Source organism: Triticum dicoccoides, chromosome 3B (genome assembly GCF_002162155.2).
Source record: "Triticum dicoccoides isolate Atlit2015 ecotype Zavitan chromosome 3B, WEW_v2.0, whole genome shotgun sequence".
In the NCBI taxonomy this organism is placed as follows: Eukaryota; Viridiplantae; Streptophyta; class Magnoliopsida; order Poales; family Poaceae; genus Triticum; species Triticum dicoccoides.
The window spans coordinates 246,750,937-246,765,346 of record NC_041385.1 but is presented as its reverse complement, the minus strand read 5'-3'; the positions used below and the strand labels follow the sequence as shown (position 1 = coordinate 246,765,346).

The 14,410-nt window shown below is 42.5% G+C and overlaps 1 protein-coding gene across 1 annotated transcript; it reads left to right on the top strand.

Moving 5' to 3' along the window:
* The first annotated feature begins 5,733 nt into the window (after nt 1-5,733).
* LOC119275749 (FAD synthase-like) lies at nt 5,734-12,654 on the top strand. The gene is made up of 16 exons (XM_037556649.1): nt 5,734-5,970; nt 7,091-7,136; nt 7,243-7,406; nt 7,500-7,617; nt 7,758-7,840; nt 7,928-7,987; nt 8,275-8,520; nt 9,029-9,125; nt 9,300-9,350; nt 9,422-9,502; nt 9,828-9,899; nt 10,008-10,070; nt 10,485-10,631; nt 11,558-11,615; nt 11,739-11,791; nt 12,244-12,654. The coding sequence occupies exons 1-16, from the start codon at nt 5,870-5,872 to the stop codon at nt 12,325-12,327; spliced, it is 1,524 nt and encodes a 507-aa protein (XP_037412546.1). The 5' UTR covers nt 5,734-5,869; the 3' UTR covers nt 12,328-12,654.
* The last annotated feature ends 1,756 nt before the right edge of the window (nt 12,655-14,410 follow it).

Below are 14,410 nucleotides of genomic sequence, written 5' to 3'. Positions count from 1 at the left end.
TTTATTCACCACATGATATGTGTTTGCTTGGAGCATCATTTCCTTTTGTTAGTTTTTACTTGCTGTTAGTTAGAATAATGTTTTGCATCTTTAGTTTTAATAAAGAAGTCAAGGATAGCCTTTGCCATGCTTATTTTGCTAGTATACATGTTGCTGTTTGAAAAACAGAAAGTTTACCGCTGTTGCAAAAATCCCCTAGAAAAGTCAGAGAGTGGTATAATGTTGAATATTTTTGCATATTGATCTCTGATAAATTTATTACATTGGAATTTTTAGTTCATAATTTTTGGAGTCAGGGAAGTATTGATACTCTTGCATTCTTTACAGTCTGTACTGTTTTGGCAGATTGCTGTTATGGTTGCATTGTTTGCATATGTTTGCTTGTTTAATGATTCTATTTGAAGATAGGAGTATTAAATATGCAGAGGCATTTAGTATTCAATGTTGAATAATAATTTTAGTGATTTGTTACAGTGGAAAATGATAAGGTTTTGCATTGGTTTATACTAACCTATCTCACGAGTTCTTGTTGAGTTTGTTGTGAATGAAGCTTTTGATAAAAAGAGAAACCATGATATGAGAGGAATTAAGGAGACACAAAAGCTCAAGCTTGGGGATGCCCAAGGCACCCCAAGATAATATTTCAAGAAGTCTCAAGCATCTAAGCTTGGGGATGCCCCGGTAGGCATCCCACCTTTCTTCTTCAACAACTATCGGTTAGTATCGGTTGAGCCTAAGTTTTTGCTTCTTCACATGAGTTGTGCTATCCTTGCATTGTCATTTTCTTTAGCTTTGCCTTCTGTTTGAATAAAGTATCAAGATCTGAAATTATTAATTGGGAGAGTCTTCACATAGTTGTATAATTATTCGACTACTCATTGATCTTCACTTATATCTTTCGGAGTAGTTTGTCATTTGCTCTAGTGCATCACTTATATCTTTTAGAGCATGGTGGTAGTTTTATTTTTAAGAAATAGATGAACTCTCATACTTCACTTATATTATTTTTAGAGTCTTAAATAGCATGGTAATTTGCTTAATGTTAATATACTTGGTATTCAAGATATGTGAAACTTTCTTTTGAGTGAATTGAATAGCATGGTAATTTGCTTAATGTTAATATACTTGGTATTCAAGATATGTGAAACTTTCTTTTGAGTGAATTGAATAGAGTCTTAAATAGATGCACACCCACTAGTTTTCTTTTGTTGAGCATTCATAGCTCTAGTGCATCCGTTGCATGGAAATCCCTACTCCTCATGTTGACATCAATTAATGGGCATCTCCATAGCCCGTTGATTATCCTCGTCAATGTGAGACTTTCTCCTTTTTTGTCTCCTCCACACAATCCCCATCATCATATTCTATTCCACCCATAGTGCTATATCCATGGCTCACGCTCATGTATTGCGTGAAGGTTGAAAAAGTTTGAGATTATTTAAGTATGAAACAATTGCTTGGCTTGTCACCGGGGGTATAGAAGTTGGGAACATCTTTGTGTGACGAAAATGAAGCATAGCCTAACTATATGATTTTGTAGGGATGAACTTTCTTTTGCCATGCTATTTTGAGAAGACATGATTGCTTTGATTAGTATGCTTGAAGTATTATTATTTTTACATCAATATGAACTTTTGTCTTGAATCTTTCGGATCTGAATATTCATATCACAATTAAGAAGAATTACATTGAAATTATGCCAAAGTATCACTCCGCATCAAAAATTCTTTTTTATCATTTACCTACTCGAGGACGAGCAGGAATTAAGCTTGGGGATGCTTGATACGTCTTCAACGTATCTATAATTTTTTATTGCTCCAAGCTACTTTTATCTACTGTTTTGAGCAATATTGGGCTTTATTATCCACTTTTATATTATTTTTGGGACTAACCTATTAACCGGAGGCCCAGCCCAGATTTGCTGTTTTATGCCTATTTCAGTGTTTCGAGGAAAAGGAATATCAGACGAAGTCAAAACAGAACGAAATCAACTGGAGAAGTTATTTTTGGAAGGAAAGCCACCTGATGGACTTGGAGTACATGTTAGGAGATACGGGAGGTGCTCACGAGGGTGGGGGTGCGCCCGCCCCCCTAGGGCGCGCCCCCCTGCCTCGTGGGGCCCCCGTAGCTCCTCCGACGTACCCCCTGCACCCATATATACTCTCGTACCCTAAAACTTCCAGAACAGAAGATAGATCGGGATTTCCGCCGCCGCAAGCCTCTGTAGCCACCAAAAACCTCTCAGGAGCCCATTCCGGCACCCTGCCGGAGGGGGAATCCATCACCGGTGGCCATCTTCATCATCCCGGTGCTATCCATGACGAGGAGGAAGTAGTTCACCCTCGGGGCTGAGGGTATGTACCAGTAGCTATGTGTTTGATCTCTTTCTCTCTCTTGTGTTCTCTCTCGTGTTCCCTCTATGGCACGATCTTGATGTATCCCGAGCTTTGCTATTGTAGTTGGATCTTATGATGTTTCTCCCCCTCTACTCTCTTGTGATGAATTGAGTTTCCCCTTTGAAGTTATCTTATCGGATTGAGTCTTTTATGAGAACACTTGATGTATGTCTTGCCGTGATTATCTGTGGTGACAATGGGATATCATGTGCCACTTGATGTATGTTTTGGTGATCAACTTGCGGGTTTCATGACATTGGGAACCTATGCATAGGGGTTGGCACACGTTCTTGACTCTCCGATAGAAACTTTGGGGCACTCTTTGAAGTACTTTTATGTTGGTTGGATGAATCTGAGATTGTGTGATGCATATCGTATAATCATGCCCACGGATACTTGAGGTGACAATGGAGTATCTAGGTGACATTAGGGTTTTGGTTGATTTGTGTCTTAAGGTGTTATTCTAGTATGAACTCTTTTATAGATTGATCCGAAAGAATAACTTTGAGGTGGTTTCATACCCTACCATAATCTCTACGTTTGTTCTCCGCTATTAGTGGCTTCGGAGTGACTCTTTGTTGCATGTTGAGGGCTTGTTATATGATCTATCTATGTTATAATTGTTGAGAGAACTTGCACTAGTGAAAGTATGAACCCTAGGCCTTGTTTCCTATCATTGCAATACCGTTTACGCCCATGTTTATCACTTGTTACCTTGCTGTTTTTATATATTCAGATTACAAAAACCTATATCTACTATCCATATTGCACTTGTATTACCATCTCTTCGCTGAACTAGTGCACCTATACACTTTACCATTGTATTGGGTGTGTTGGGGACACAAGAGACTCTTTGTTATTTGGTTGCAAGGTTGCTTGACAAAGACCATCTTCATCCTACGCCTCCTACGGATTGATAAACCTTAGGTCATCCACTTGAGGGAAATTTGCTACTGTCCTACAAACCTGTGCACTTGCAGGCCCAACAACGTCTACAAGAAGAAGGTTGTGTAGTAGACATCAAAGCGGATGTACTCCTCTGCCACAATTGGCATGGTCATGTCCCCTAGTTGCGAGATCATCGCACACCACCATCGCCACATCATCTTTAGCCACCACCACGTGCACGTCTTCAGCTGGCGCCATCTACTCCTCCTCCTCACTGTCAGAGTCCACCAGAATAGGTTGCACGTCTTCAGACCCGCCATCTGTTGCTCATCCTCTTCATCCCCACTCTCGTTCTTCTCCTCCCCACTTTGCACCTCCTCCTCATCCCAACTCGCATTCTCCTCCTCCCCACTCTGCTCCTCCTCTTTATCTCCACTGTTCTCCTCTCTTCCTCGCTCTCCTCGTCATCGCTAATGATAACCTGCTTAACTCGAGCTGGCACATCAATCTTCATGCCAATGAGGCCTTCCACTGGAGCAGGACCAGGGCGATGACGCGAGTGGTACATGTACCACCTCGCTCGCTGCATCGGATTTGGTGACTTCTCTGCCTCGTTCATAGCCTAGAGGAAAATCTCGGTTGGAGGCACTCCATGACCGTCGGGAAACATCCCTTTATTCTCTTCCTCCGTCAGAATCGTGATGAGACCCTTGCGTGGTCGACGTACGACTGCAGGCTCAGAAACCATATGGAGATCTCCTCCACATCCTTCCTCTTCTCCGCATCTCCCTTGCATAACTTCTCCACGGCAGCATCCCAAGCAACGACTTTGCTGGACCTCATCGTCGGTGACATGTGGATGGGAGAGATGAGGAAGGGCAAGATGTGGAATGGGGAATGATAGTGAGCTCCTGGGTGTGTTCCTGTTAAACGTGAGGCGAGCTAGTGGATGCGTTCAGTGGGAGCTAAGTCAACATTGCGTTGGTTCAATGTTAAGTGGGTCTAGTCAACAGTGCGTGCACTGCTATGTAGGTTCACAAAGCTCAAAGATTCAGTTAAGTTAGAAAGTTGAAAGTTCAGTTAAGCTCAGAAAGCTCAAAGTTTAGTTAAGTTCAGAAAGCTCAAAGTTTAGTAAGCTATGTTCACTGACAAATAAATTCACATACATCTACTTTCAGATAGCTGACAAATAAATTCAGATACATCAACTCTTTAAACCAAGATACATTAATCATTTCATTCGCTTCAAGATTCATGACACACAAAACAAGATAGCTAACAAATTAATAGTTTAACTATGACACCGCATAATTGCAACTAGAACAAGATAGCAAACAACTTATTGATCAGTCACATCTTGTAGGTCATGTACATCACAAACAGAATGCAAAACAAGATAGCAATTTTGAACTTCATTTTGCATCTCTCCAATTCCTTGAGAGGAGCAAACACTTCTTCATAGTGCCTTGCTTTCAAGTCAATGACATGAACATCACCATCAGCAATGCTACACTTGGCTTCCATCAAAGATTGCTCCAGCTAATGATTATCCGTCTTCAATTTCCTAACATCGGTCTTCACACAATAAACAACATCCCACAGGTCGCCTAGCAGCTGGCTGACAAACTCGTTATGGGGATCGTAATGCCACTTGAAGTACCGACAGTCCACGCCCTACGCAAATTTCAAAGAACGGATTTGCGGTGAAGAACTCGAACTATCAAACCGAATCCACCTTGGCTAAGTCAAGACACTTCACCCGCGGTTTGCTGCAGTTGTAGTATCTTCGGCCAGGATTGGCGAGGCTCCACGATATGCACGTTGGCGCCTTCACTTTAAAGTGGCAAATCACGCCAGGCACGTACTGCATCGACGCCTCCTGATAAGCCATCGGCGACTGCCACGACGACACCATGGACAAGGAACGATGACTGTTGGACGAGCTACCAGATGCCATGGGTGTGCGCCGCAGCGGGAGCTAGGTTCGCTGCCATGACAGTGTGGAGTGGGTGTGCGCCGCGGGGCCTAGGATTCGTTGCCGCCGCGGGGCCTAGTGCAAGTCATCTATTGGCCTGACTAATCTCATCCAGCCTATTCAAATACCGCCCAAAATTCTGTCTAATTGATCCAGTTTTAGACATTTTAGGGGGTTTTAGAGTTGAGGGGGAAATTGGTCCGTGAGGGAGAATTAGGGGATTATACTTTCCTCGTCTAATTTTGTTTTGTGGTCAACCCAAAGCGAGTGCAGGACCTCTCTTTGTCCACCCACAAGGGAGGCCATAGCACGACAAGCCATGTCAGCTTCACGCCGCATCCAGCCGTCCACGCACGACGCGCGAGCATATAACAGAAGAAAGAGAAGCAGAGAGAGATAAGATATTTCGTCCCGGTGGTTGGAGTAAAATACTTGCAGGAAACAGCACCCGAATGAAATATCCACACGAGGCCTCCCTCGCTTCCCATCCCTCGCTTCCCATCCCTCCCTCCCTCCCTCGTCCAACGCCGACGAGTCACGCCTCCTCTCAAGTCCACAACTGCTCTCCTCCCAATCTCTTCTTCTTCCGCCCCAAGTCGCCTCACCGGGGATGGAGATCGACGCGGCGGTCCAGGCGAGCAGCGACGGCCGGCTGCGCACCAAGTACGACAACGCCGTCTACGTCGTCCAGCGAGCCTTCGCGCTCTACCCGTACGCCGCTCCATCCCTCCATTTCACTCTCGAGCTGGGGATTCATCGGATTGGCCTAGTGCTGCTGTTTTAGTTCCGTGTCTATTCACCCGGAACCGAAGAATCTGGGATGCGATTGCTCGCCGCGAGCGCCGGCCCGCGCGATCGGGTTTGACTCATTTGACGGTCGCGGGTGGCGGCGGGGATACAGCCCGGTTCTGTTGACCGATCAAGCGGGGAGATGGGGGGGCGGTAGCTGGAGGTGTAGGCATCGGCGGATGGGTAGGTTCCTACTCCGTAGTCCGCAGGAGGATTGAGTTGGGGCAGACTGGTTAGATCTTAAGTTGCTTGCTCTGCGGCTGTTTACCTCCAATGTGCTATCTGTCTCTGTGCGCACTTGTATTTTCCCCTGCCGCAAACGCACCTCTACCTGATAGAGAGGTGGTTGCGTCAGTCAGTAATGGTTTTCATCTCTGCTTTTGCATCCGAAAATATGCTGCGATCTTCACCTTTGAGGCGATCCATGTAATTCAGATTTGCTGGCAGAATAGCATTGTTTAGTCGTTAATCCCAAATAATTGGTGCTGGATTCGCCTATCATAAACTCTCTTTTGTCGGTTCCATTAGAAGATTAGGCCAGTGGTTTATGTGGATGAGTTAACAACCTGTACCCTGAAACAATGGAAACTAGTAGATTGCTCGCGGGAAGATCAAAGGAGTAATGTATTTAGAGGTTTCCGATACTTCTCCAGTTATCACTCAAGTTGCTAAGGGTCACTGCAATCATGTTTCTTTCACGAGGAAAGGGAAATAAATCAGTTAAATCCTTCAGGAGCATAAACACCCATCATATATCATGCATGTCACTGTATCCAGTTTTCTCTCATGATGAAAGGGCCCGATCTAACCAGTATGGACACACTATTACACTATGTTCAAACCACTTGTAAAGCCTGTTCTCAAAATGTATATTGATAGTCTGAAGCTTTTTTGTTCTCCTTGTGGTTTTTAAAAAGGTTTTGTTTGTCCTGTCGCTGGATGCTTGGGTGTTAATCTGGGGATTGAGTACCAAGACTCGTTATGGATATTGGATACTGTTCAAGTCGAAGTCTCTAATTTCCCAGTAATTTCACTTTTGCAGGTTTGAGGAGATTGCCTTCAGCTTTAATGGCGGGAAGGATTCAACCGTAATATCTTACATTCTCTTCTCTTCATCTTTTTTTTTGTATGCCATGGTGATAATTAACATCTGTTTGTAAGTTTTGACAAGATATCAGTGTTTTGTATCATTAGGTACTCTTGCATTTAATACGGGCAGGCTACTATCTTCACAAAACAAGTTCTGGGGACGAAGCTCAAATCAATACTGTTCAAAACTGTCCGCTGCGTACAATCTATTTCGAGACCCCTTGTGCTTTCCCTGAAATCAACTCATTCACTTATGAAACAGTCTCAACGTAAGAACCCACTAGGATTTGTTTCATTCTTTTTGCTATTCTTGAGAAGTGAAATGAAGGATATTTCATTCTATTTTTTCTCCTCTATGCTAGTTATGGTTTGCCACTGGAAACTATCCGATCAGATTTCAAATCTGGTCTAGAAGGCCTATTGAAAGAGAAGTCTACTAAAGCCATTTTCATTGGCACTAGAATTGGAGATCCAAATGCGGTAATTCTGTTGTACCTTGTTCAATTATTCTTCGAGTCTCCGCAAACCTATTATATACAGTACTTGTGCCCATCTCCATTCAGAATTCTCACACTTACTGGTATCTGCGCACCTATTAGTAATTCAGTTTGAAAATATAGGTCGGTCAAGAACAATTCTCTCCTAGTTCGCCTGGCTGGCCTCCTTTTATGAGGGTGAATCCTATCTTGGATTGGTCATACAGGTTTTTCTCCTGATCATGTAAATAATTCAAGCTTGCGTTCCGTAGACTGCTAATCCAAATGTAAGGAGCATTGTTTTTCTGTGACAGGGATGTTTGGTCTTTCCTCTTAACCTGTAAGGTCAAATACTGCAGCCTTTATGATGAGGGGTGGGTTCTTTTCCATTTTCGGACCTTCAATTGTATATTTGCTCTTATGTTTCATCATGTGTAGTCTATAGGTCAAAATGTAGTTTTTTGCACTGCTGTTCTAAAACAAATCTCTAAAAGGAAAGTACTTGGTCTACCTTTTGATGAGCAATTTGCTACTTCTGTTTCTGCACTTCAGCTCATTGTGTAACACCACCTTAAATTTTAAGCCGTTGCAAAGTACTCTTGAGATCTAATTTGAACTTCCTGATTTGTATTGAGTTTTTGTGTGCTTGCCCTCATTGCAGGTATACATCCATTGGGAGCATATATGATACTGTTCCAAATGCACTTCTTAGTGATTCATCTACTGGGAACAGCTTTAGACCGGCATACATGCTATCAGATGGAAGACTTGAAAGAGCTGGGAGAGCGAAGAAGACTAGCAACAAAACGGAAACTAATTCTGTTGCAAGCAATGGCATGAACAATGCTGAGGGAGAGCAAATGATCTCACGTTCGGCTTCAGTTATTGTAGTTGGTGATGAAATATTGTGAGTAATCTCTCATACTTACATGATGCTTAGTCTTGCATTTGCTTCATCCTGGTCTTTTTTATGATCGTTGAAGTTTATGTGATATCTTTGCAAATTCCTTTTCTTCTTTGCCTTGCCTTTTAGATAAATGCTACTCCCTCCGTCCCATAATATAAGAGCGTTTTTTACACTAGTGTTGTTATACTTCCCCAGCCACTTGATGCAAAACAAATTATTGTATAGTAATAAAAGAATCAGGAAAGGATTGTAGCCCATTTGTCTGCCTTAAGAGAATGCGGCTTGATCATTTAACTCAATACAAGTGTAACCAGTTATCCCATAATCCGAAGTATATTTGATACAAGGCTTATTTATTACTGTTAGAAGTGTGTTCCTGTTTCATTTTTGGCTCGGTTTCGTAAATTTCATTGATTATCCTTGATTGATGACCAGGCTTGGGCATTTTTTTTTTGTGGATACTGTCTTTTATACACTAAATAGACATTCATTCATTTTTGTGATTCAGGTTTGGCACAGTTGAGGATAAATTTGGCGCAGCCTTGTGCAAGAAGCTTCATGAAATTGGCTGGCGAGTTTCTCATGTCACGGTTGTTCACAATGAAGTAAGTTGTATATAATGGATCGGCATAGCCGTATGTCCTACATCTTTTATATGGTAGCTCAATTGTGCACATATAGGTTGCTGCAGTATTGTTACCAAGTGTACTATTAAGCTCCGACTTTGTCATGTTTCTTTTCATTTAAATCTAATGGACACATAAGTGATTGCATTGCAGATTGATTCTGTTGCCGAGGAAGTCGAACGGTGTAAATCTACTGATGACGTGGTTAGTTTCTGTAGGCTTTTGCATTTTAAACCTTTTCAAGTTTGGCATGTGATGTGATTGATATTGTACAGGTATTTATTTTTGGGGCACTTGGGCCTCTACATTCAGATGTTTCATTGGCTGGTGTTGCAAAAGCATTTGGAGTTCACCTGGTGCGTTCATTAACATTTCCGTGCTGCTAAATGACTTCTTATATTATTAATTCATGCTTGTTTGTTTTGTGTGTATAAATCCTGCTGTTCTTGCACTTGGGTGTGATTTCTGCATTTTGTTTGTTATTTAGCTAAGAAAATATTGTGTGTTGACTGATAGGGTTGCACTATTACTATAGCAAGAAATCATTTTGTCCCAGCACCATCAAATGTAAAAACTGCATATCCATGAATTGTTGTTATATGCCAATGGCTGTTTCATGAATCTCCCCTGATAAAATGTCATTTCCTTGCATCAACTAACGTTGGCTTTTCATTTATGGAGGCTCCTGATGAAGAGTTTGAGGAGCATCTTAGTCAACTCATAGGGAACAGTTACATTGGTAATCGAAATGAGGTAATCTGGATTTAATCAGATCTATTGAATATATATGCATGTGTATGCTTATTCTGGGCTAAGTACAAACTGCAGTTCATAATTTAACTCGTTTCCACTTCTCTTCAGATGGCTTTGTTGCCAGAAGGTATTACCGAATTATTACATCACAAGATGCTCCCATTGCCACTGGTATGTTCTGTTTTCTTGGTGCATTTCTTTTGGATCGGTACTGAAATATTTGGTGCCTCTTTTTTGCCTTTCATAGAGATCTAGATTCTGCAAAACTATCATATGTGGTTCAAAACCTCATTTCCCTTTTGCCACAAGGTTTGGTTTGGTCAACATTTCATGAGAGAACACATTGGACAAAAGAGATGAGAAAATGATATTCAAACCAAATGGTGAAAGGCAATTATCTGGGGAAACAAGACATACTTATGTCTAAAATATTAATCATTGTTACTGAACGTGAAGTCTGGCCTTCAATTAGCATTGATCTGAAAATGCCTAGTCCTACCTGCAAGGAGTGCTCAGATTGCGTTTTAAAACATGCTAGCACACACTCCCTTTTTTCATTTGACTCAAAGATAACTTCCTATGCAGATCAAATGCAAGAATGTGATCATTCTTTCTGCAACTAATGTGGATGAACTGGACATGGAGTGGAATTGTCTTCTGGATACCCAAGAGAGTGGTTTACTGAGGACGAAACCTTTTCTATCAAAACATCTCAGCACTTTACTCCCAGATGTATGCATCTTTGTCTTTTCTAAATATGTTCTTTTTTGTTGTGAATTATAAATCTGTTATTGAAAACTACTATCTCGATTAGTAAATACATCGATGTCCTAGAAAGCGTGCATCCACTTCTGGAACTTTGACTCATAGCATATGTAAAACATATATGTGGGTCAAGTGAAATAGTATTATTAGGTTTGCCGTGAAAAATATTTTTACACCGCAATAATTTTATAAGAAGGGGATCCTTGGCGCAGTGGTAAAGCTGTTGCCTTGACGGGTTCGAGTCCTGGAAACAGCCTTTTGCAGAAATGTAGTGAAAGGCTGCGTACAAAAGACCCAAAGTGGTCGGACCCTTCCCTGGACCCTGCACAAGCGGTAGCTACGTGCACCGGGCTGCCCTTTTTTACTATAATAATTTTATAATCGTTTACTAACATATGAAAATGGGAAGTACCCATCAAAGTTGCATGTTGGAAGCTGTACCTGTGTCCAGACTGCCATGTATTTACTGTTACAAACTCAGAGAGTATTCTACAAGTGCTCTACCGATATTCATGGTTGCAAACTAACTTTGTGTCCACGTAGACCTTTATGTAGAAAACTGCATATGTCTTTAGTGATAATCACTTTATTTCAACAATTTATATTTGACGAAACATTATGTTCATGACTTCCATTGCGCTCTGCTTAACTTATTATTATGTACTCCCTCCGTCCCAAAATAAGTGTCTCAACTTTATACTATGTTTTACCCTTACACTGGGGATTGACTCTACAGTTCCAGTGGTGCCGTCATGGTGGTTACAGTAGGATACTTACATTTGTGTTCGGTATTCAATTTTCTTGTCATTTATCGAAAGTGAACTTTGAGGCTTAAATGTTATAAAGAATATTTCAGTCTTTATCTAATTCGGGTTTGTGGTATGCTTATTCAGGTCAAAATTGCTCCGGTGGTTGCAAAGCTATGCTTGGAGTTTTCTGATGTGTACATAGGTATGATGTCTGTAATAGGAGGCTCTAGTTTAATTATCTAGTTAATCACCAAGGAAAATAGTTCATTTATCTTTACGTTGTAGTCCCATTTGATTATTGTTGATTGACGTTTTGGATATGTAGGGTCTCATCGGATTTCAAGAACGGGTCCGTTGGTTGTGAGTCTTATTGGAAAGGTATCAGTATTACTCTTTGCAGCAGAGTCCTTCCTTTTCCACTAAGCATTCATAAATGTTACGTATTTAAAATTCTAGCCGCACGCTAGTGGGGAAAATTGGTGCTCTGTTATATGGGCTCTTGTGTAGGAAATAACGATAGGAGCTGATAGTGTATATTATTACATCCCTTAATATTCTTGCGAAGAAAAACAATCTGTAATCTCCAACCAAGTGTGTATGGGGAGAACTGATTATGTCACGGAACTATGCTATTGACTGCTCTAGCATCCCAAACGGATGACTTCACACAGGACTGATGATAGTATGCTTGACTATGTCGTAGTTTTCTTACAGAATATTTTTTTCTTAATGTCACGATTATCATAGGGGCTTTTGATATAGGACTGATGATAGTATGCTTGGCGATGTCGTAGTATTTCTGACAGAATCTTTTTTTTTCTTAATGTCAGGATTATCAAAGGGTAGAAGGGGCTGCGGCCAAGCTGTCAGGCAGCTTTGAAGGACTGTTTTCCCAAGTCGACAGTTGCAAATAGGCTGTCGAAGTCCACACACATCCATACTTCTCCCACATTCTTTCTGCTCGAAGTTCTGAAATTGTGCAGATCTAACTGTGCAATGTGGTGCTCGGATGCCCTAAACCACCCAACTACCACTCTGAAGCCCCAGAAATTATTTAGGAAACATACACATTTTGTATTACTATCCATTTAGAAATGAATTGACAAGTGCAGATGCTGAGGGCTTTGGCTAGTAACAACTTTACGACGGTAGCTTTGCATGGGGCTATTTTGACTGGGCTAAGAAACTCTGTTATTTGCGGAACATTAATTGAAGTTGATTATAGCACAGCTTCCCTTATTTGATCCAAGTGTCTGCAATGCTTGATTTGCTGGCGTTTCTGATGTTTTTCTTTTTCTTTTTTGAATCTGCTGGCCCATTAATTACTTGTTCTATGATTGTGTCAGCGCCATCATACAGCTAAAATAAATAAGTACATTACTAAAATATAAATAAATATGTATGGTATGAATAAGAAATACATGGCTAAAATAAAGAACTTGACTGCTCAAATTTGTTTGGAATTACTAACAACTTAAGAGCATCTCTAGTAGACTCTTTATAAGGCGGACCTTTTTTTTTTAGAACATAGACGTCAGGGACGTCCGGCTTTAAATTAATAAAGCCCTCAACTTAGGCAGAGTATCACAACCACAGGACCAACACAGGTCGCCAGACAAAGAGCGATTAGGTTCAGGAAACAGCCGCGAGACGAGCGAATAAAGTGTGTTACAAGGCGCTATCGGCCAAACAAAACGAGCACGCAGGCTCGGATGCTACTAGGACCAAAAGGGGCTGCCCATCCCTATGCGGCAGCCAATGGAGCGGACGACGGAGCTCGAGACTCGGAGTAGACAGAGCGTAGACGACAAATAGCTTGGCGATGGAGATCAGAGTCCTGTTGTCTTCCCAGCGGAGCCCATTGCTGCAAGAACACGATGCATTTGAAGATAACGTCAGCGGGATGCAAGGGAAACACGCCCTCAATAGTAAACTTGTTACGAATATTCCAAATAGCCCATAACATGGCCGCCGCACAAGTCCACATGACCCTATGAGCCGTGCCTTGAACCAGAGACAAGGAAGACACGAGCTCGGATCGGGAGCGTGGATCCCAATCCACCCCCGCGGCCTCATGGACCGCGCTCCAGGCAAAACGAACCAAAGAGCACCGGAAGAAAGCGTGGTCAGCATCTTCCGGGGCCCCGCACAACGCACAAGGACCGGAGGCGGGGCCATTGCGTTTAGCAAGGTTAATAGAGGTAGGAAGGCGATCTTGGCAAAGTTGCCAGAGGAAGACCTTGATCTTGAGGGGGGGTTTAGCCTTCCAAAGACCCGTGGCCGCCGACGGGATCTGGCCGAGGGAGAGCTCTCTGTATAAGGAATTGACAGAGAATTTGCCAGAGCCCGAAAGCCTCCAAGTGATCGTGTCCGCGGAATCCGACAAGCGGACATCCGCAATCAAAGCCCGAAGGCGATCCCAATCCGCCAACTCCGGCCCCGTTAGTTCGCGCCTGAAATTAATGCAGGGTGGGGAGGAGCTAAGAGCCGAAGCAACCAGTTGGTCGGGCTCGACTGCTATGGAGTAGAGTTGGCGAAACTCCGACCATAAAGGCCGCTGGCCAATCCAAAGATCTAGCCAGAAGCGCGTGGAGCGTCCATTGTTAACCCCAAACTTTGCGCCCCTGGCGAAGAAGGGTTTGAGGGATTGAATGGAGTTCCAAAAGGGTGACCCCCGAGAGGCCGCGTCGAAGAAATCCCCATGCGGGAAATATTTCGCACGGAGGAGGTCGATCCAGAGGCCAGTCTCGCACGACGGACCTTTATAGTGCGTTTACAGTTCGCGTCTGTCTTCGGATACGGGTCGAAAACAGCCAAGGCAAAACAGCAACCGAATATGAACCCGCAAAATTTCAAACCACACGTTCGCGTGATAAATTAAAGTAGTCAATAGAACTACTAGCACTTGATCATCTAAAAAAGTCATACAAGGTAGAATTTTTACAACTAATATTTGGAGAAGGCGCCATCATAACCCTAATTACAAAACTGGGCTCA

Bases quoted from the DNA above. Each gene is read 5' to 3' on its own strand.
- LOC119275749 (XM_037556649.1), top strand. From the start codon at position 5,870: ATGGAGATCGACGCGGCGGTCCAGGCGAGCAGCGACGGCCGGCTGCGC. The intron at 8,521-9,028 runs GTGAGTAATCTC...TTTGTGATTCAG, and splicing joins GTAGTTGGTGATGAAATATT to GTTTGGCACAGTTGAGGATA. The intron at 10,632-11,557 runs GTATGCATCTTT...ATGCTTATTCAG, and splicing joins TCAGCACTTTACTCCCAGAT to GTCAAAATTGCTCCGGTGGT.